The 20849-nt window shown below is 44.0% G+C and overlaps 1 protein-coding gene across 1 annotated transcript; it reads right to left on the bottom strand.

The window, feature by feature from the left end:
• Nucleotides 1-384: 384 nt before the first annotated feature.
• On the bottom strand, nucleotides 385-20781 carry LOC103375181 (rho guanine nucleotide exchange factor 18-like). Its single transcript, XM_008305391.1, is given in 20 exon segments — nucleotides 385-3281; nucleotides 3671-3814; nucleotides 4599-4944; nucleotides 12068-12217; nucleotides 12355-12636; nucleotides 13517-13564; nucleotides 13758-13826; nucleotides 15256-15371; nucleotides 15704-15850; nucleotides 15986-16171; nucleotides 16466-16539; nucleotides 16734-16912; nucleotides 17115-17191; nucleotides 17344-17598; nucleotides 17688-17805; nucleotides 17919-18044; nucleotides 18229-18479; nucleotides 19628-19771; nucleotides 19774-19798; nucleotides 20761-20781. Coding segments are annotated over 20 exon segments (3030 nt in total). The 3' UTR covers nucleotides 385-3009.
• Between the last annotated feature and the right edge of the window lie 68 nt (nucleotides 20782-20849).

Here is a 20849-nt window from a genome sequence, read left to right as displayed (position 1 = left end):
TGTCATTAGACAGCATCTCGGTAAATAAAAGTTCACAGACAATAACAACAATAACAATAATAATAATAATAATAATATTATAAACATTCATTTTCCCCTTCAAGTATGCTACTATCCAAAGTGACTAGTGTAAAGTTGGCTGAGGAAATAAAATATGTCCATGATTATTTACACGTTACAGGTCCGACAGGTGTGTAAATGTGTGTTAAAAAAACAACAACACAACTGGAAATGCATCTAGTGTGTTTTTTTTGTACACAAACGCACACACATAGACACACAAAGACACACACACACAGTGAAGTGACTGACCGGCTTCCAAATTATCAAAATAATTAAATCAGCATTTCAGCACAGCGACATTTAAGACTCCAAAAAATAATCTGATCTCCTTGTTGAGGTTTTTATTAAAAGTCTGAAGCAGAAGAACTTAAAGTGCTCTCAGGCCAGTCTTTGCTGTCGTCGAACCGCTTTCATTAAGAAGTAAAAAGAAGGAAAACAGAAAGAGGAAATGTACCGCAAACGTCTGGATGAGCGTGAAATTATTCTTGAATCTGGAAAATTGAATTTGACGAAGGAATCCCATCTCAATTTTTTATTTTTTGTTAAGCTTTCAAGCACCAGACGTGGCCTCGTTCAGACGGATCTGTCGACGGTTAAGCGATCGTTTGGTACGACTGTTAAAAGAGCAAGAAAGAAGTAAAACCTTGGACAACTCTGGATAAGTTTTTGCGTCAACATGCACGCAAATGCTCCGATGATGATAAAAAATCTAAAACTAGTCATTAGTTCTAAGCCAGACGTCTCCACTCTTTTACTGTCTGCTATTGATCTCATTCGTACGAGGAGATTTCTGCAAACAAATCCAAATCTGAAGCCGGATGTGAGCTGGACCTGCAGTAAACACGCTCGTCCCCGGAGGCTCCTCTCTACGAGCAATAACACTTTGCGGGCGACCACACGTTTATCCCAGTCGGCTGAACGTCTCTTTGGTTTTAACCAACCGAAAACAAGCAGACGGTTCAGTTTTCAAACGGCTGCTGCATCGTCGCCTCGGCAGACGAGAGATTAAAGTTTCATTTACACAACGAGCGACGGTGTAGTGTCCGTACAGATGTGCACGGACAAAGACTTCAACATCTGGATTCGTGTCAGGAGGAGGCGGCCGGTGCAGAACAGACAGTATGTACAACAGCATACATAACACACACCAGCTGATTTGGACAAAAAAGCTCTTTTCCCCTCCAAAGACACAAAAACCTACTGATGCTTCAGCTGCTTCCTGATGTGAAAGGATCTCGTGCACACAGAGGAGAACAACAAAGACGGACTTCTCCTCATGTTTGGTGTAAAGAAAGAGTGAAACGTGAGACGGCAGACGATCGTCGCTGCATCCGTCACAGCAAAGAGATTTAAGACCGAGACGTGGAAATGTCAACAGGAATCGATAAATCAATAAGACCTCTGAGCCTTAATTAAAAGCGCCATCTTCATATTTATCTCAAATACGTCCTGGTTAAGTAGAATCAGCAAAGTCAGCAAAGCGGGGTCCAGCGACGCGAGCTTTTCAAACGCGCGACTCGGCACATTAATTATTGATTCGATTAAAAAAATAAATTAATCAGATTGCTGGGATTCTATTAAGCTTAAATTGCTTCAGTTCTGTCAACGATCTGGCTTTTTTTTGTCTTGTGAGTCTGAATTTTCTCCATAAATACACCAAAGGAACACAACGTTTAATACGCAGGTTTTATGAATCCTAATTTACCCTCAGTTTGTTGATTTCCTTCAACATTTGTGCTTTAAATCTTCCCCCAACTGAGAAAAAGCTGAATGTACGACGGTGGATTTTAACTTCTTCTTCTCCTGTCCAGAAAACTGAAGCAGTTTAAAGTTAATTTCACCCTTTAAACCAGCATGAAACGTCCTGAAACGTACCTTCAATCCAAAATGGCAGCAGAAATGTTTTACACAGATTTGTCCTTTAAAGGGGTCGTTCTGGGGAAATGTAGACAAACTCATTAAATGCTGAATGGTGCAAAATTTTAGCCAACTTTAGCTAATTTCCTTCATTTCAAACCACAAGTCTGTGAGAAAAACCTTCAAATGATAACGTCTGGTTTAAGTTACGTACTTAAATGTACATATTTCTGATCAGTGCCGCAGCTGCAGGAAGAAAACGCAACCGAATGTGCTTAAGAAGATGTTTGGAAATATGCTTCATGCTAATAAGTAGAAATGATTTAACCGTCAGTGTTTAAAGGATTCTGGGAGTTTAGAAATAAAATCAGCCAAAAGCCTCCCTTAATTGAAATTATCGACACAACAGCTTAGAATAAAAAAAAACACTTTCACAGCCGGCGGCGGCGCTAAAGACGCGATCCTTCGGTTTTAAGCACTATTAAGACGAGTACAAACAACAAACTTCACAACGTTTTGACGGCTGTACAACCAAATAATACACAAGTTTGTCCACAAAGGTTCATTCATTAGTCTGGAATGGAGTATGTACAGTGTGCAAATGAAACATCAAGCAGAGAGTGTTTATGTGTGAAGAGCTGCGTCGCCTCTCAGCTCCTGTTGAATCATTTCATGCGTTTCCAGGTCCAGCAGAGAAACCTGCCGTCGGGCCAACGCTCCGTCCAGACTCCTGAAAGTACAGTTCATCTTCCCTTCAGTCCCGTCCCCCCTTCGGCTCTCGTGGTCTTTGGATTGATTTAACTTCGTTTTAAACCTTTGACACACACACACACACGTTACAAGACGCCTTTTGCTGCCTCTCCATCGGGTTTAGATAGAAAACTAAAACTTAAATAAAACTGAAGTACTCCTCTATTGTTGGCAGTTTAGAATCTTAATTAAACGCGATAAACTGCTGCGACGTCGTACCGATATTCGGACACCTGCGTTTGCGTCGCTGCGCTGCTCCTCGCGATGGGTTTAACGAGCAGTCTGGGGATCAGCCCCACGATAGTTTTTAATCTTGCGATCGGTGCTTTGACTTTGAGTTCAGAAAAAGATGACGTCCTCCTTGGCGAGGTCCTCCGTGGTGACCTTGTGGTACGGCGGCGGCATGCTGTGGCTGTGGCTGAGCGCGTGCACGTTTACCTGGCTGCCGGGAGCGACGCTCTGCGGCTGGAACTGCAGAGCGCCGGTGCTCTGGGAGTGGGGGGGCATGCTGGGAGGCTGCATGGAGGGCTGAGGAGGCATGGCGGGCTTCTGGACACCGGCGGGGTGGGACTGGCCGTCTGGTCCGGCGCTGTCTGGAGGACTGAGTTGATCTGGGAGAAGCACAAAGGGAAGGCCATTAGAGAAGAAACTCCAAAAATAGAAACGTTAGTCACGCGTTTCATGCAGCAGCTCATTGTTGCTGCAAAATGTATCGCATGAAATCCTGCCGGCGGGTTTTTTCTCAGTTGTCATCATGAGAGAACGGGATTAAAGTGTTAAAATGTGTGTGTGTCAGCAGCACGGCGAGCCATTAATCACACACAAGACACTGATAGGTGTTTACACAGGGAGAGGCTGGGCATGAAGGAGAGCTTTACACAGGAATGCCATCGGGTGGAGTCGCGTTTGTCCAGGTGGAGAATGCGTGTTTCTCATGTTTGCGTCTGTGAGACCTGAGATTAATAATGTAGCAGACGGGAGGAGATTGCGTTCGGGATACCTGCGAGGTGATGCAGGGGCTGAGGAGGCGCCGGCGGAGGCAGCTGCTGCTGCTGGTGGGGGCTGACGGAGCGCTTGGCCTTCAGGGCGTTGTCCTCTCTGGAGGACAGTTTCAGGGGCAGCATCTGCTTCATGTCCACGGAGGCTGAGGAGGAGGAGGAGGAGGAGGAGGAGGGAGCAAAGCAAACAGACAGACAGAAGGTGATTTAACTGTAAAATTAGATTGCTTTGGTAAACTGAAGCCGCCTCGCTTCTTTCGGGTTTGATGAATCAGCGGGCTGACCCGATTTAGACGGCTAATGTGATTGTAATGAGGGCGATCGGGTCGAGCTCGTGTCAGGGAAGAAAAGTCTATTTTAACAGTTTGCTGCACTGATACACATCACCTGAAACCTCAGACGTGACCTTTTGTTGGTGTTAGTGGGCAGCTGTCGGGCTTGTTTTAGTAAAGGAAGCAACACAAAACAAGTACGGCCCAGAACGAAGCTCCAGAACATCAGAGCTCATCACACTGCTGGGACGTGTTCAAAGCAAAACTCAACATTTGCCGCATGTCATATAAGAAAAGCTCAGATAAGATAAGTTCAGATAGGATGAGTTCAAATGGGTTCAGATAAGAGACGTTCAGATAAGTTTGAATAATATAATTGCGGCCAAGATGGAACCTTTTTAATCCTGAAGGAAATTCTTGTAAAAAAAAAAACAAAAACAAACTGAACAAATAAATGCACTAATAAAACGACAACAAGGAAATAAAATGAGAAACAGAAAAGCAACACTGGCAGTGATAATGAAGTAATATTAAACATGGTAACGATCCTGGAACTGATCTTGAACGTCTCTCATATCCAGAGATGAAACCTGTGACATTCAGCCACTGGAACATCTGACCACCTGATGATCTCAGTACTTGAGGTCCGACTCCTTACCGGTGCTGTCGGTGCGATGCGACGCTTTGCCGCTCTTCCCTCCTTTGCTCTTGCCGCTGTTGATGGCGGCCAGCTTGGTGGGGATCTGCTGCTGCACGCCGAGCAGCTTGTGCTGCTGGTTGGTGGTGCTGACCAGATGCAGCGGCACTTCCGTCTTCAGCGGCAGAGTCGAGGATCCCGCCTCCCGCCGCAGCATCAGCTCCGGGCGCTCCGGGTAGTCGGCCGGCGACACCGACATGCTGGCCCGGACCAGGGGCTTCTGGGGCAGGTCGGGGATGCCGGTGGAGCCGGAGAGGCCCGAGGACGAGAGCAGCTCCCCGTTCAGGCTGCCAGACATCGGAGCCACCTGGGGAGAGAGAGAGAAGGCCGAGAGTCATCGACTGAGAAGTCTTCTGCTTCTTGTTGTTGCAAACATCATCATAAAAGAGTTCAGATTCAGCATTTTGAGTTCAAACGATGGCAGCGCTGCACTGTAATTATCCATATCTGCGGTTCCGTTCAGATTCTGACTTGTGGAACATCATGTTTTGCAGCCTGTACTGTGGGTTGTGTATGAGAGTGTTTTGTTGAAAGAAAGAAAGAAAGAAAGAGAAAGAAAAAAAAAAGGCAGCTTCTTAAGAGTACAGAAGACACACGCAGATAAACACACACTATAAATCTAGTGTGTGACGCCGTGTCATTACAGAAACAGAATCTGTGGAGGCGCTGGGTATTTAAGAGCTAAAGAGGGAATCAGAAACACATGGGGCTCTTTCTGCTGAGCGTGCATCTCGCTACGTTTGGTGCAAGCGTTTGATTTTTTTTTTTTCTCCCATGAAGCTCAAGGACAATGCACACACACACACACACACACACACACACACACAGACACACACACAAAATGAGAAACATAAAACCCCTAATAGTCCCTGTGCACATAAAGGCGTGTCTAACACAACAGACAGGACTGTCAGACAAGCAGGGGAACAAGAACATGTCTCCCATGACATCAGTGGACAAAAGACACTGACTGCATTGTCCACTTAATTACCAGAATAAAGGCGAAGCGATCTAAAGATCAAGCGAGTCAACACGATCGCCCAACCTGCAGCCGCTGAGACTGACCGGGAGGATGACTGCGACAGAGGAGCGGCGCGGTGTTTGTGTTGCTAATCCCACATGTGTTGCATTACAAGGACTATAAAAAGCTTCCTTTCAGTGGGCTATTGTGGGAATTACTGCACGACCAAAGTTCTCCGAGTCCTGTTACCCAATGACGTTGCACAACTATTAAGTTAAAACACACTTTGCATTCGAGTACAGCCACACAACAACATCGGATACTTGGGTCGATTAAAGCCCAGAGAGCAGAACGCTGCACTGCAGTGATGGATTAGTGAGTTAGCCAGATATGTTGAACCTGAAGTCAGAGTTTTAACCTTTAAGCTAGATCGCCACGGTAACAGATGCTGCACTCTGGAGGAGTTTAAATCGGCTAAAAGAAGCATCTTCCTTCTACCAGTTCTCTTCTTGCCTACATTCGCCCGTATGGATTTAGCTGATGATGCAGAAAATATATAAATATGTTTATGATTAGTCCTGATTTGCTGCTACATCATCTACTAGAACACAGAGTAGGAAACTGATTAGTGTATCGGTGTTGAGAATATTCAATCAGTAACATTAACTTTACTTTTATTTGGCCAAAAACTAAAGTTATTTCTACACTTTGGGGCAGCGACAGACCTGAACGTAATCATGTTGAAGTTTCTGGCTGCAGCTGTCGTGTTAGAAATGAGCAGCTGAGTGTCAGCGAGTGGTGAAATAAATATATTCTTTAACACCATTTACTACCAGAATCCCCCTCTTGCTTCATTTGCAGTAAGAGCGCTGCTTTTTCTCTAAATAAACTTCTTCACAGCTCCACATGATAACAACCTGTTCCTCTTGACGGATGTAGGCAGCGTGCTATCGTTTCATTTTGTTCAGATGAAGAGTTAAATTTCCTCTTTTCATGTGAGCACACTCAAGAGACTAAAGAAGGAAATCTGGCGGACAAATAAAGTTGGAAGCTATCACTGTGATATCCATTATCCACAGCTGGAGTTTTAGGTTTTATCGAACCAGCTAACGCAAAGAAAGCCTGGATATGTTGAACTTCCTTCACAGTAAACCCCTCGGCGTCATTTCCCTCCTCGTGTTCTCAAAGTGGAAATGTTCTCAATCCTGATAACTGAACTTCTTCCTAATCTCACCAGAACACAGTCGATGAAAAGCTTCTAGCGTCAGTCAGTCACTGCCGTGTTTGACATGCAGCCTGCATCTGACAAGATTGATGATGATGCCGAATACTTCCTACGGCGATGGGGGATGCATGATGGCTGCGTTTCACAAGGCATGAAGGACAGACTCATCCGACCGTGACCATGTGTCCAGACTGTAGCTTCCTCCAGCTGTAGCGTCGGTGCAGAGAAAGAGGCCTGAACCTCCTTCCCTGACCCTCCGTTTCCTCTGCTTCCCCTCCATCACTTCTCCTCTTTCACTCATCTCGGCACACAGATGTTCCCATTGTTTCCCTGGGACGAGGTGATCGGCTCTGAGCGACACAAACAGCAGGTTTCCAGGGGCAGTAAACTGAGCGGAAGCTGCTCGGCACAAAGAGGTCCGACTGACAGCACATAAACAATTAGCACTGGCCTCCGTCCAGAGGGTTCTGCTAATGACAGGTTAGGACCGGCTAATTACACAGCCAGGTTCCTCTCATCCTCAGACCGGCCTGGATACTCCCATAATCGTACACGTCTCCGCCGACGCTGCACAATGTGTCGCCTTGTTCACCAGAGTCGCCACCAGGAAGGAGATTCTGCTCGAGTGACTACGTGTTGTGTGAAATTTTAACCCAAACCTGACTTCCTGTGCAGCTCCGATTCAACCAGAACTAATAAGATTAGCGAACGCTGTAGGCTAAATTTGTTTAATCTCAAATCAAACTCTAAGTTATTCATACCGTATATAAACGGGGGCGATTACTCAGAGTAAATATTGTCCAGCGATTGGTCATTCAGCAAAAATAATTCAGCAGAAATGTTAATATTTGCTGTAATTTATTAATCAAAAAACTGATCCATGCACCCAATCTGGAGAATACTTTCCTTTTTTTTCTGTTTTATATGACAGCAAATGGATTCTCTTTGGGTTGGTCGGACAAAAACAACATCTGAAGTCGGCTGCGACGTGCGTTTTTTACGGTTTTCTGACATTTTGCAAACTTAAAAGCTGCAAAGAAAGAGTCACGTCTTCAGTTTTCAGCTACTTTCCTACAACCGATTAAGCATTTAGTTAGTTTTCGAGCAAAAACACCCACTTTTCAAAGGTTTATTCTTAAATGTGAGCTCGTTTTGTATTACTATTTCAGTTTTCTGAGGTTTCAAGCAGCAGAATTGATCAATACTGTGCTCATTTTAGCTCTAAAACAGCTCATTTATTGCTAATCTATAACATATTCCAACATATAATAAAAATAATTATCTGAGCTGAAGAGATTCTCACAAATCAATGCCTGTAAATGAACCAGCTGCTCAGAAAAAAAACGCAACGTCGCCTCCAAAAAACAATTTCTTCCCCTTTTCCGAGCAAATGACTAACTTGGGCGATGAGCAATTTGACAACATTTCAGTTAAAGACAGATCAGCTCTTCACACAGCTAACAGCGAACAGGTGGGGAGCAGCGACGGTGACAGATGGCTTGAAGAAAATATCTGCCCTGCAGCTCGCCGCGCCGCCGTCTTAGCGCTGCAAAGCAACTGCTACCAGCTGATTATAGCAGAAGGCAGTCGCAGGTATTTAGGAGCGAGCGTGTTGAGGAGTTATTTATTGGAGTTCCTGAGACACAGGAACCCACCGAGACAACGTAAATCAGAAGAGGCCGCGGAGGGGAAGAGATAACTCAGGGTGCAGAGGGAACAGGTACGGGTCATGTTTCCTGTTAGACTCGACATTTTTCTTACGCTCTTTCCCATGTTTTAGCAACGTTCTCTGTCATGTTCACGTTCTTCACTCATTACAGGTGATAACTCAGTTTTATGATTTTCTGCTCGAAAGCACAAAACAGGAGAAAGAAGCAGTTGTTAAACAAAACAAGCTTACTGGATGCTACGCAACGATGCCCTCGAGCTTTTCCCAAGCAGGCTGAAAAACTGACCTTAGACCTTGCAGTCAGAAAGGTTTCTCAAAATTACAGTTATCGGTTTCCTCTGGTGCTCAGCGCTGGAGAAACCCTGGAAGATGTCACCACGGTTTAGCAAAATTACAACCGGTACCACTTATACAGAATGATTAGGAGATCATCTCTTACAACCAGCAGAGGCTCTTAAAAGCAGTTTAGCTTTTAAATTTGTGCTAAAATCTCTTATCTGGTCATTTAAAGTTATCCTTTATTGAAGAAGATGTCTAAACTTCTTTTCATCAGACACGGCTGATGCACGTTTAGTTTTTTTGCTCCACTCACTCTTGCTGTGTCATCTATTTTCTCGACTCCTCGCTGCCAATCAAACCTTCATAGAAACTATTGTGCAATCACCAGACCCGAGGCTCTGCCCTGGGCCGGAGCCAAGTATGACGAGATGAAAGAAAAGTTCCCCCGAAGCCAGAACGTGCCACAACTAGCACCGGTCTCGCTCAAACACTCGCACATGTCGAGAAGCTCACGCGGGGGCACGTCTCTTTTTTTTTTTTTTTTTTTATGAGGTCTAATCATAGCTCTCCGGGTTTTGCTGATGAGTCTTAATTTTGGGTGGTGGCGATTAAATGTCTGTTGATATCAGGTTGGCCCAGAGCCTGGAACAGATCCCGCGGTCGCAGCTAATGAAAAGACCGTTTGATGTGTTCGACGCAGAAGGGACACAAACCACTTCCAAATCTCCCCAAAACCGCAGCCAAGAAAGTCCCGTAGCGCGGCGCAGAAGTGCAACGCATGCAGCCCAAACATGTGCACAGAACACACAAACACGCCGCTCAGCTGCTCCCAGACAAATAGTATAAGCTCCATTTAATGGGGTGCTGATAGGGTCTAGATATCATCTGTCTCGCGTGTTATCTCGCAGTTCGTGTCGCAAACAAACCGTTTCGGCGAAGGCCTCTGTAATTAGCCGAGCATTACTCATCTCGGCAGATTAGCCCGATTCAACCAGGGGATGTGGTTTTCCAGGAGTCGCTGTGAAGTATTCTAGATGGAGCTCGCAGTCAAAGGCCGTCTGTAGCCGGTAATGAGAAGATAAGTGCAATAATTCATGTCAGCTGGTTATGTTTGTGTACGTCTCGACTTAAGACTCCAGTCGGCCGAGGCACCCAAAGGTCATCTTAACATGCAAACCGGATCCCAGATACGTCGCCAGATGTCTGGGGAAGTGGAGCAGAAAACAGAACGCGTAGCTGCAAATAAAAAAAAGCTTGTTTTGTTTTGAGGACGTGTCAGGACGTGAGTGGCCGGCAGCGTGTCATCAGGATGAAGAGAAACCGGCCAATCGGAGACGACTGTCAATCAGGTAGGAATGTCAGACGGCAGAGAAGCGATGAAACTGTAAGGGCATGCAGCAGAGCCACGGGTCTGCAGCTCGGTCGGACTCGGAAAGATTGCAATCCGGTGACTCACTGTGCTGAGAAGTTTGGGCCTTCTGTAACACGGACGCGTTAGTCAGAGAACATCTTTGGTTGTGTTTTACACGATGACAGCATCCCGTGTGACTCAGGTGGTGCAGCTGCTAGAAAAGTTCCAGTCAGTCTGTATTATTTTATTCTCGGTCTGACGCAAAGATAAAAATCAAGATGAAACTTCCCAGGCGGAACGAGAAGCCTTCACCTCCCCTCAGCTTGTCACAGAAAACGCCAATCAAGCAAACTGCCGTTAAAACCACTAAAGGTTGACATTAGGTAACTTTACAGTAACTTCTTGGCAGATCTCTTTGCAGCGGGCATGAAATTACAGTCAGAGGATCCTTCTCGGAGCTCCTCTCCCATGAAACTCGCTAACAATGACCCGCATTGTAGCTGCAAGCAGAGAAAGGAGGGAAGAAATTAAGAAAACACTGGGAGGTAGAAGAGGCTGGATTCTTGGGTTGAGCGGTCAGAAATGCTTTCAGCTGTCCATGTGTTTGTCATTACGGCTCCATCTATGAAACAGGTTGCGGGAGAGGAAACTGATGCTTCTGTTGGACCTGAACTCAGGAACTAAAAGCTCTCATGGCAGCGTTTTTCCACTCTGAGATGGAAATGTTGCGCAAATAAGAAGGATCAGCAATGTCACTTTTATACGAGACAGGAGATTAAAGCTGCAGATTTCTGGTGAGTCGACAGAGATTTGCAGGAACGTAAAACCGAGATTGAATTTAAAAATTAGATAAAACGTCCAAATGTTGATATTAAAATACTGTATATTTGGTATTTCAGTACCTTAGGATGGTGGTACATGAGTCAGGAGGTACACAGGTTTGGAACAAAAGAAACAAGATACAGAAACTGTGAATCAGGGACCCAGAGAGATGAGAAAGCCCCTTGTTGTCCTTTATCCTGAGAGTAATGCCACCAACACGACTGCTCCTAGTATTACCTCGTCCTCATGTTCCTCCTACCTGCTCAACCCTCTAAACCCCAAAACACACCCACAGCTTCATAAGAATCTCAAAATAAACACCATTTATCGGAGGAACAAACTGTAAAAACAGAAGAACTCTGCAGATTCTGATGATGGATCATGTCAAACTTTCTGCTTTGCCGAACAAATCTAAGCCTAAAATCAGGATACTTTATCAATATCACTCTATTCTACATGACTCGTTTTAAAAAATTGCCAAAAAATATTGATTTGCGTTCATAAGATCTTGTAAAAACAGAAAATTCTGCACTTAAAGGAGCAACTGTGGAAAAATTTAGGGAGTTTTGGGCTGATCTGCAGGCAGTGTTTACACAGAGTGGACAGGGACAAGTGCGAACATTAACTTTTTTTAAAAACATAAGTTGTACAATATCTATAACACGCAGAGCATCGCTTTTCCCCCCATTATTGGTACCACTTGGACAATGTTATCTATGTTATTTGCAGATTGTTTTTTCTTCTTGTGTATGTATTATAATCTATGTAACTGTTATATTGCACAAAGGATTGTTGAGTTTTCTCCATTTGTACTCATTGTTGTTGCTGTGCAGTGAAAAATGAGCCAACAGTAAGTAAAGAAACACCCAGAATCTGCTTTTGGGTTCAAAGCTGCATTGAAATCCTCTTTGATGATCACATCTGCTGTCTGCAGACCAACTACAAGTATAACCTTATTTAAAGTAAATATATTTGATCAGTATTAAAGGCTATAGAACAGCTTTGTTAGTAAGTCTTATCTGGTGAACCTTTTCTCCGTGTCTATATGAGCAAATTTGGGGTTTTGTTTTACTGTTTTTTTGTCTACAGACGACTGCGATCATCATCACCACAGATGCCCCACCTCAATGGTCTTCCTCTTTATCTTCTTCTGGTGTTCCAGACGCTCCTTTTCTTTCTCCACAGCTCTGGTGGACTCTCTCAGCCTCTCCAGGTCCTGCTGGTACGTCTTCCTCTGCCTGTCCAGCTCCTCCCTCTCCTTCGCCAGATGTTCCTGCACAGAAGAAAACACGCAAAGTTTCCTTTTCATGAGCAAGTAGGACAGAGAGGGATGGATTCTAGCTCAGCTAGTTGACTAAATTCAGCCTTTAGCACACGTCTAGCACCACTTGTTGTGTGTCGGAGCTTCACCTCCTGCCGTCGGCACTCCTCCTCTCTTTGCCGTAGCTTGGCCTCGGTAGCTTCGACCTGCTGCCGGTGTCGCTCCCTCTCCTTCTCCCAGCGCTGCTGCTCCTGCCGGTGCTGAGACTGCAGCTTGTGGAAGCTGGCCAGCTCTTCCCTCTGCAGGGCCAGAGTTCGCTGCTTCTCCTGCTCCAGGAGAACGTTTCCTCTGTGGCGGCCGGGAAGGGAGGCGCGCTCCGTCAGCGAGGCCCGCTGGAGCTCGATGTGGCTGTCCTGCTGGGATATGATGGCCTGGAGACGGAGAGAGAACATGAACGTTGAGTACAGGACAGATGAACGGCTTTCAGTACCTTCTTAGAAATTCAAGGGAGCTAAACTGTAAACACAAATACCTCATAAATTAAGCAGTTAACCATCTGATCTTGGGCACTGCAATATAAAATCCTGCACATCTTCTGCACAGTATGACACGTATGATGCCATGTTTCATTAAAAAATTAATAAAAACATAAGATGAATTTCAATAAATAGTTATTTTACAAACAATGGCTGCCGTGTAAACACATCCTGCAGTTCTTGAACTATTGGTCAGAGCTGAGCCTCCAATGGCAGAGGACAGAGGATTTTTTTCTTGTTTACATAATCTATTTAGAGCAAACGCTTTATTTTTAGTACATATTTAAATGAGGCATCTATATTTAAGGGATTTTAATGAAATATCACAACAGACTGTTCCAATGAAATCAAAAGTCAAACATGAGTAGTTCAAAAAAAGCATCAAGAGTTTGATTTTTTCAAAAGGTAACCTGTCTTTTAAACACATTGGTGGGTTTTTAGGCTCAGATGGGTAAACATCCACGTTTTTAAATGTGATATGCAGAATAAAGTGATTTAAAGTTTTCTGATGGAACAGCAGATCACAGATGAGTAGTTCAATGACCATCGGAAAGTTGACCATCTAATGATTCTTCTTGGTTTTACTGTTTCAGGATCTGATAAATTAATAAATTTGTGCTAAATTTATAAATGGTGACTTCTTTTCATGCCTTTCACAGCTGCTGGCAGGTTTTGGAGTTCAGAGGTTTAAAGTGCAAACACACAGAACAAACCATGGATTTCATTTGCATTCATGTCTTTCACTGCATTTGGGAACATATTCAGACTTCATTACCTGCAGACTGTAGAGCCTTTGGGAGAGCATCAGCACTCTGTCGAAGAACTAGAACGGCAAAGAACAGACAAGGCGTTGTAATCAAATAACCACCAGCAACACAAAAAAAGACAACTCAACATTTCACTGGATTAGCAAACATCTCATGTGTGCATCTTTTCAGTTCAGCGGGCACAGCTATAAATGCCACATCATGCCAGCAGTGATGTGCAGCACAAGGTGACAGATAAGAGAGGCTCACCTCGGCCTCGGGGAAGGAGTCGGACCAGATGCGGTTCCATCTGGCGGGAGAGCAGCAGCTCTCGTCAACCTGAGCATCGACAGGCAGACACACAGCGAGTCAGACACACTTTACGGCATCTTCAATACAGCACAAGATCATATAGACACTTCAGAAATGTCTGAAATTTGTTTGTGATAATATGTAATTCTAACATTTTGTTATTGGATTTTGTGCAAATGATTAATTTCTGTCCACCTTACACACTAAATCCACAGTATATGCACTGGTGGCAAATGATGGTTTGTATTCTCAACCTCAAATAACATTTAAAAACCTGTTTCTACACCCTGACTATAAGAGTTAAGCAGCAAAAGCTATGAAGTTTAGATCAAATTTTCAAAAACAAAAACAGGATAATTGTGCAAAGTCTGTATGAACCTCATGAACTTAAAACAGAAGTTTTAAAAGAAGGAAACAAATACGTTGTGTTATTTAGCCTCAAAGAGACTCCTGCACACTGTTGAACTTGCAAAAACCCATTTATTCACAATACTAGTCCCTCATCAGGCAAATGGTTTGGTGCAAAGAAATCCTAAATATGGAGCGGCTGCAACTCTGCAGCTAATCAACATACCACACATACTATAATGACAGATTTCAATAACACACAAACTAAGAATTATAAATAAATCCCAAAACACTGCTTCATGCAATGAGTCAAGTCCTTGGATCAAGGATCAAAACCACCTTCTTGAAACAAACTAATGTTTATGTAGACAAACCTGATTTTACAATGAAGAAATTCCACAAAATACACAAATGTGGCAGCAGAGGAAAGATAATATATATAAGAAATTTACTCGAGAGCCTCCCAGCATAAATATACAAATACAGTCAGCCTCCAGAATCCATGCAGCATTAATTTATAAACATATAAATGAATGTAATCAACAGTCATGCTGACAAATGAACCTGGTAGCAGATAGTTGATATTTAATTTGTGTATTTTGTGGAATTTCTTCATTGCAACTGGAGGTTTGTCTCCATTTGCAGCCTGTAAATTGAGCTTTTTGAGAACGTGGGACTTTTAAGCATTCATGTTGTAGGATTTTAACCATTTTAAATAAGCAGACTTTTGGGAAATCTTAACATCTTGTCACTAAAAAAGGTGTTTTTGCAAGTTTTGACAGCGTGAGGGAGAAACTTCTGGACATGCTCACTCCTCTGTTGTTATATTTAGTCAGCCTGATTATCGTCAAGGACCAGGATTTACTGGAACTACATTAACGTTCTGAGAATAATGTTTATCGAGGCTTTATCTATTTATACACAAATGAGGTAACCCGCGAGGACGGCGTACAGTAAACATCAGGACGTGGAAACTTTCCAGACTCCTGACTTGGTGTGGATATTACTATTTACAGGAAATAACACTGACTCATCCCAAGATGTAGTGTGCGTTTGTGTGTGTTTATGTGTGCGTTTGTGTGTGTGTGTGTGTGTGTGCGTCTCCCACCGTCTGCTCCAGGGCGTGGCCGCCACAGAGGTCTTTGAGCTGAGGGTCCGAGCTGGCTCTTTGGCTTCTGTCTCTGTTTCTGGACTCGCCAGAAAAGTTCTTCTTCGCGCTGCCATCTGGCACAGACGGACCGACACCGACGCACAAAAAGACAGACACACACACAGCAACACAAAGCGTCGACAGTTAAAACAAACTCACTGGAATACACGGAAACACTTATAATCTGCACACACACACATATATACACACACACATCCATATACATGTAAACCTGCATGAACAGCTGAATAAATGCACGTTCTGGGAATGAATCCATCAAAAAGTCTTTGGAAAAAACGTTCAATTTATTCATTATTTGTGGTTTATAGGTGGCGTAAAAGCCGATGCAATGCAGTACAAGTGAAACCCCATTAGATGGTGGACTTCCTCAGTGTGCTGGACTCACTCTTACTGAGGATGCTGGGGCTGCTGTCGTAGCCCCCGAAGGTGTCGGCTCTCCTGGGCAGAACCCCGGAGCCTCCGCCGTCCTCCGTCCGAGAGGGCGGCGCCTCCTCCCTCACTCCAGACTGCAGCAGGTTCTGGAGGTTCTCCACTGAAGTCAAAGAAGAGGAACCACAAAGTTACCACAAAGCTGCAGAGAGCAGTACATGAAGAAAATCTGTGTGTAAATATTACACAACGCCTGCAAATCGACAGCAGATGCTCGTATGGTGGAGCACCGTCCCACCCTCGGTGATGGCTCCTTTGAGCAGCGTCTCCCCCTGGTGGAGGTCCGAGGAGTCTCCTCGAAGCAGCAGTCTGGACCTGGACGCCGCGTCCTCCAGACCGGCCACGGACTCGGCCATGTCCGCAAACAGCTGCAGCTTCTCAGTGAGAGCCTGCACGATCACCGCATCCTTCTGACAGAGTCGCTCTGCAGCAGAAAAACATCAAGCGGAGTCAGAAAGCTCACGTCTTTACAAGGAACTGAGATTCATAATGTGTCTTTCTGGAGCATCCATACAGCAGCTGTCATACCAAAAAGGACGCCAAAATACCTCGAGGTGTTTTGAACAACCTCAGCTGCATGTTTAAAGAGTTCTGATGCTCAGAAAGTAAATGAAATCCACTTCCAGCAGGGTGAATATGATGCATGAGCACCTCCTTGTGGCCTTCTGATTTCCCAGCTTTCTTTACTTCTGCCAGTGCATACTTGATGTGTAGTTACCTTGAAATTCTTTAAGCCTGGACGCTCGTGCCTCCTCTTCCTCGCTGAACAGCCTCTCCTCAGTGTGAGGACAACTAACAAAGGGAGAGGACAGAAGGAATTCTAACTTTGCAGCACAAACTGTGTATGAAAAAAGTATTCGCCTACACGGTGTTTAAATCTTTGCAGAATTTTCCATAACTTTAGATCTATGCTGTGGTTTTGGATGAACCGGGGTTAAAAAATGGAGGCGTTTTCGTAACAAATAAAGCGTTTCTCGCCGCGTTACCTCTCGACAGCTTGCCGAATGTGCGTCATCCACGTGTTTCTCTCCTCCTTGGAGGTGGTGTGGATCTCGTACATCTCCGGCTCGTTGGAAGAGGCGCAGATCAGAAACATGGCTCTCTCCTCGTGGGCCACCTCCCTGACGATGAGCTTCTGGAGGGAGATCACTGACGGCTTGTTATCCTGGATGAATTAAAAGAAAAACAAAGAAAGACGGAGGTTGAAGACGAGACGGCATTTTGATTTCTGCTACTGAAGGTAGAAAAGAACGAAGCATCAATTGCGTATTTCTGCTCCTGTTCACGTGTTATTGCATATGACTCCTCTTTGATGCACCCTTTTGTTGAGTGTCATAAAGACAGAATGAGTAAAATAAATCACTCACCACCGTAGCAAACACATATCTCTGATCCTTCTCTTGTAGCAACAGCAGCACATCTGACAGGAGCACCGCTAGAATATCTGGGAGGACAACAATCAGGAATGACAGCTTTAGAAAGGCAGACGATAACAGACCAGACACATGAATGCATCCTTAATTTCTTTCAGTAACAGAACGTATCTCCATGTTACTACAAGAGGTAAGTGTTTTGTTTTATTCTGAGACAACATACCTTTGAGTCTGCCAGAAGCAGCTTTCCAGCTGACCGTTCCCTCATGCAGCAGCCGTCTCCGGCCCTGAGCGAGGTCCTCCCTGCGAAACACTCGACCGTCTTTGATTTTTCCCAGCGCCTTTGGCTCCAGCTTGTTGTGTATGTCGCGGAGTCTGGAGTTCTTCTCGTGGAGGTTAACCAGCGTGTCCACCTGCACGATGGTGTCTTTGATCAGACCCTGAGCTCGAGACAGATCCTCGTGCTCCTCCGAACCCGCTGCAGACAGGAACAAATTCAGTTGAGTCCAGTGACAAAAACAAGCCATGTTACGTTGGATAGTCGTGGGATTAATTCAGCAGAAGGACCTTCGGTGTTGTGCAGAATGCGCTCCACCAGTACCGGGTACTTGGTAATCCGCTGCGTCACCAACAGTATACACTCAGGCACTCCGAGCCGCCGCACGATGGACAGGTTGTTGATTTTCTGAGAAGAAAAACAGCATCACGTAGTTATCAAGCTGCATGTATTGTTCTACAACAGAAGCACTGTGGACTAAATCAGATGTAAGAAATCAAAAGAATGTTGACGTGTATTACCCGTATGATGTTGTGGAACCTTTTGTTGTTGTGCATCTGATCTTTGTAGTAGCTGACAGCTTCAGGGTGGTGGCTGCAGAAATCTCCATAACTGTCCTTCATCCTCTCTCCGACTTCACCTGAGAACTGAAGAACAAAGAAACCATCATGGCTGCTGGTTCACGCTGCACTACATGAACGATATGCATCGTATTGTACAGTTTACTCAGTCAGGCTATTGGTGTGCACTTGGAGAAGCTTCGTGGATGAGAGGTGGAACATCTTAAAGCTGCACCATCCACACAGAGGTGGTCACTCATCTCCTGCCTACCTGAGCGATCAGGATGTCTGCCAGCCTGTTGACGGTGTAGTTTCTGTCGTTGGGTGAGACCAGGTTTTCCCGCCGCCGCTCCTTGAGGCGAGACAGGAAGTGTGTGTGGAGGTCCAGGAGGCTTTCCAGGCGGGGGAACAGACAGTCGAGCCTGCCCGAGTCCATCTGGAGGTTTTCCTTCAGCTCTCGGACGTAGACTCGCAGCATTATCTTCAGCGTTCGGACGTGGTGCACCTCCGTCTGCATCAGCTCTGTATGATAACATGTGCATGTTTTGTAGAGCTCATACATGTAAAAAACATACTGCTAACGCTACTGCTTAACCCTTTGAACCCCGAGCAGTGTATGGGTGTTTTTTTTGCTTCTGTCACATTACTTCCTGCCTGGGCTCACGTTTCATTGCAAAATAAAGTCTGGCTCCTCAGTGGAAACAGCACAATAACAGCTAGACGTAGGAGGAACTGAGGGTTGAATTCTGTACAGTATAACGTGGTTATGATGCCATAAATCATAAAAACATGGAATAAAAGAAAGTCGAGCTTTTCTGGTTATCTAAGAATTCTTCTTCTTCAATATCTAAGAATGGTATCAAATTGAACCAGATTATTTTAAGCGCCCAAGGGTTCAATATCAGAAAAAAATCCAGACTTTCACTATTTACATTTTTAATTTGTTTCCCTATCTGTCCCACATCTCCTCAGGTTAAACACAACCTGCAGTTCAGTTGAACAGTCAGTGAACTTTTGGTTGCATGAACTCGCAGAGAGGCACAGAATTTTTTGTTTTTTGCAGAATTTGGTTACTGCAAATGATTTATTTTTGGGAGGAGACATAGAACGAAGTGATTTTAATAGAAAATCCCAATTTTAAGCGTTGATTTGGAGGTTTTTTTTCCAGACAAACCGAAAGTCACGAGTCACACAAGGACCATCAGAAAATTGACAATCCAACATTTTCCTGTTTTTACAGAAAAATTGTGTAATTTTCTCAACTTAAGGGTTAAAATATTCCCAAAATTAAAGGGAAGCCTGACTGACTTTATGCATCAGATTCTATTTACAGGTTCTTGGAGAAGACGACTGCATATGAGGAAAAAAATGCCTAAAATTATGTTATTCAGGATAAAGTCGTCAAGTTTAAAAGTAAAAAAACAACAAAAAGCAATAAAAGAACAAAAGCAACAAAAATCGTGACATAAAAATGAGCATATTTAAAATTTAAGCCTTAAAATAAAGATAAAATCCTGTAGATGGTGACACACAGTGTTGTATCTGTAACGTAATCAGCAGACAGAAACTTTTCAAAGTGACTTACTGCTAACGACCTTTCTCTGCACTTGACTATTAAATTAATGAGGAGCCCGGTCAGGTTTAAACACCACCTCTGAAATCACACTTACCGTATATCACATCCTGCCTCTTCACGATTTCCTTAGAGTGCTTCTTAAGATACTGCTGGTCAACTGCCAAACTCCACGAGTCTGCCTCCAGGTCCTGGGCGTCAGAGTCCAGGTCGGCTCGTACCGCTGCGTAGTGAGCATCTGAAGGGAGAGCGGACCGGTCAGCGTAACAGAACCCACAGATAATCACAACCCGGACCGCTGGAGCTGGAGCTCGAGGTCGGTCTGAGGTAGCATCAGTCCTCAAACACTCAGAATCATCACAAGTCCTTAAATGACCTTAACAGAACCACTTCACATCGTTCATAATGATTTAGAGCCGTTTTCGAGAGATGACGCACTCAGAGAAGGTTTCTAATGACTTATTGTGAAGCATCCAAGTTTAAGAATGCTTCACGGCTGACTTCATGTCTCGTCTTATTGTGTTTTGGCAGGAATAAAAATGATGTATGGAGAGAAGACGACATGGCACTACGAGCAGACTAATCTGGACTAAACAAACATTTGTCCAACTTAAATGTTTAATATCTGAGATGGAAAGCGTCACCTCCCCAACTTTGACTTTAACAATCAGTCCTCATTTGTAACACTACTGGAAAAGCAGCACATTAATAGAGACAGATATTAACTTTCTGAACCCCAAAGGCATGTTGTCCTTTAAAGAAACACTCTTGAGTTTGTATTTTGTTTTCATTTCAGCAGGAAATTAATAAAATCTAAGCATGATATTTCATCAAAATCACATCTCAATTAAAGAATTCAGCCAAAATAAACCCGATTCTGTAAAAAAAAAAAAACAAATCTTCGCTCTCAGACCAACCGAGAAGAAATGCACGACTCAGCTGTGAGCAACAGTCATGTGACAAAAATTCAGGAACCGTTTGGCTGAACTGCAGGCTGTGTTTACGCAGAGCAGCAAAAAGTATGGAAACTAATTAAAAATCGTACTAAAAGTAGTAAAATAGAGTCTTACTATAGATTTAAAATGTTGGTACCACCTGTGAGGAAAATGTTGGACATGTTGATTCAGTTTTTTATATTTATGTAAAATAAATACTCAAAGAAATTCAACTTTATTATTATTATTATTCATAGCATTAAAACTGCGTCGTGCTGCATAAAGAATATCTTACGCTCTCCCTGCCTTTAGCCATGGTTGTGTTATTTCCACAGAGGTGCAGGACTTCTTTTTGCGCAAAAATATGACAGGATTGAATAAAAA

Source organism: Stegastes partitus, unplaced genomic scaffold (genome assembly GCF_000690725.1).
Source record: "Stegastes partitus isolate 25-593 unplaced genomic scaffold, Stegastes_partitus-1.0.2 Scaffold2493, whole genome shotgun sequence".
In the NCBI taxonomy this organism is placed as follows: Eukaryota; Metazoa; Chordata; class Actinopteri; family Pomacentridae; genus Stegastes; species Stegastes partitus.
Note: the sequence above shows the minus strand (reverse complement) of the source record. Positions and strands in the feature narration are given on the sequence as shown.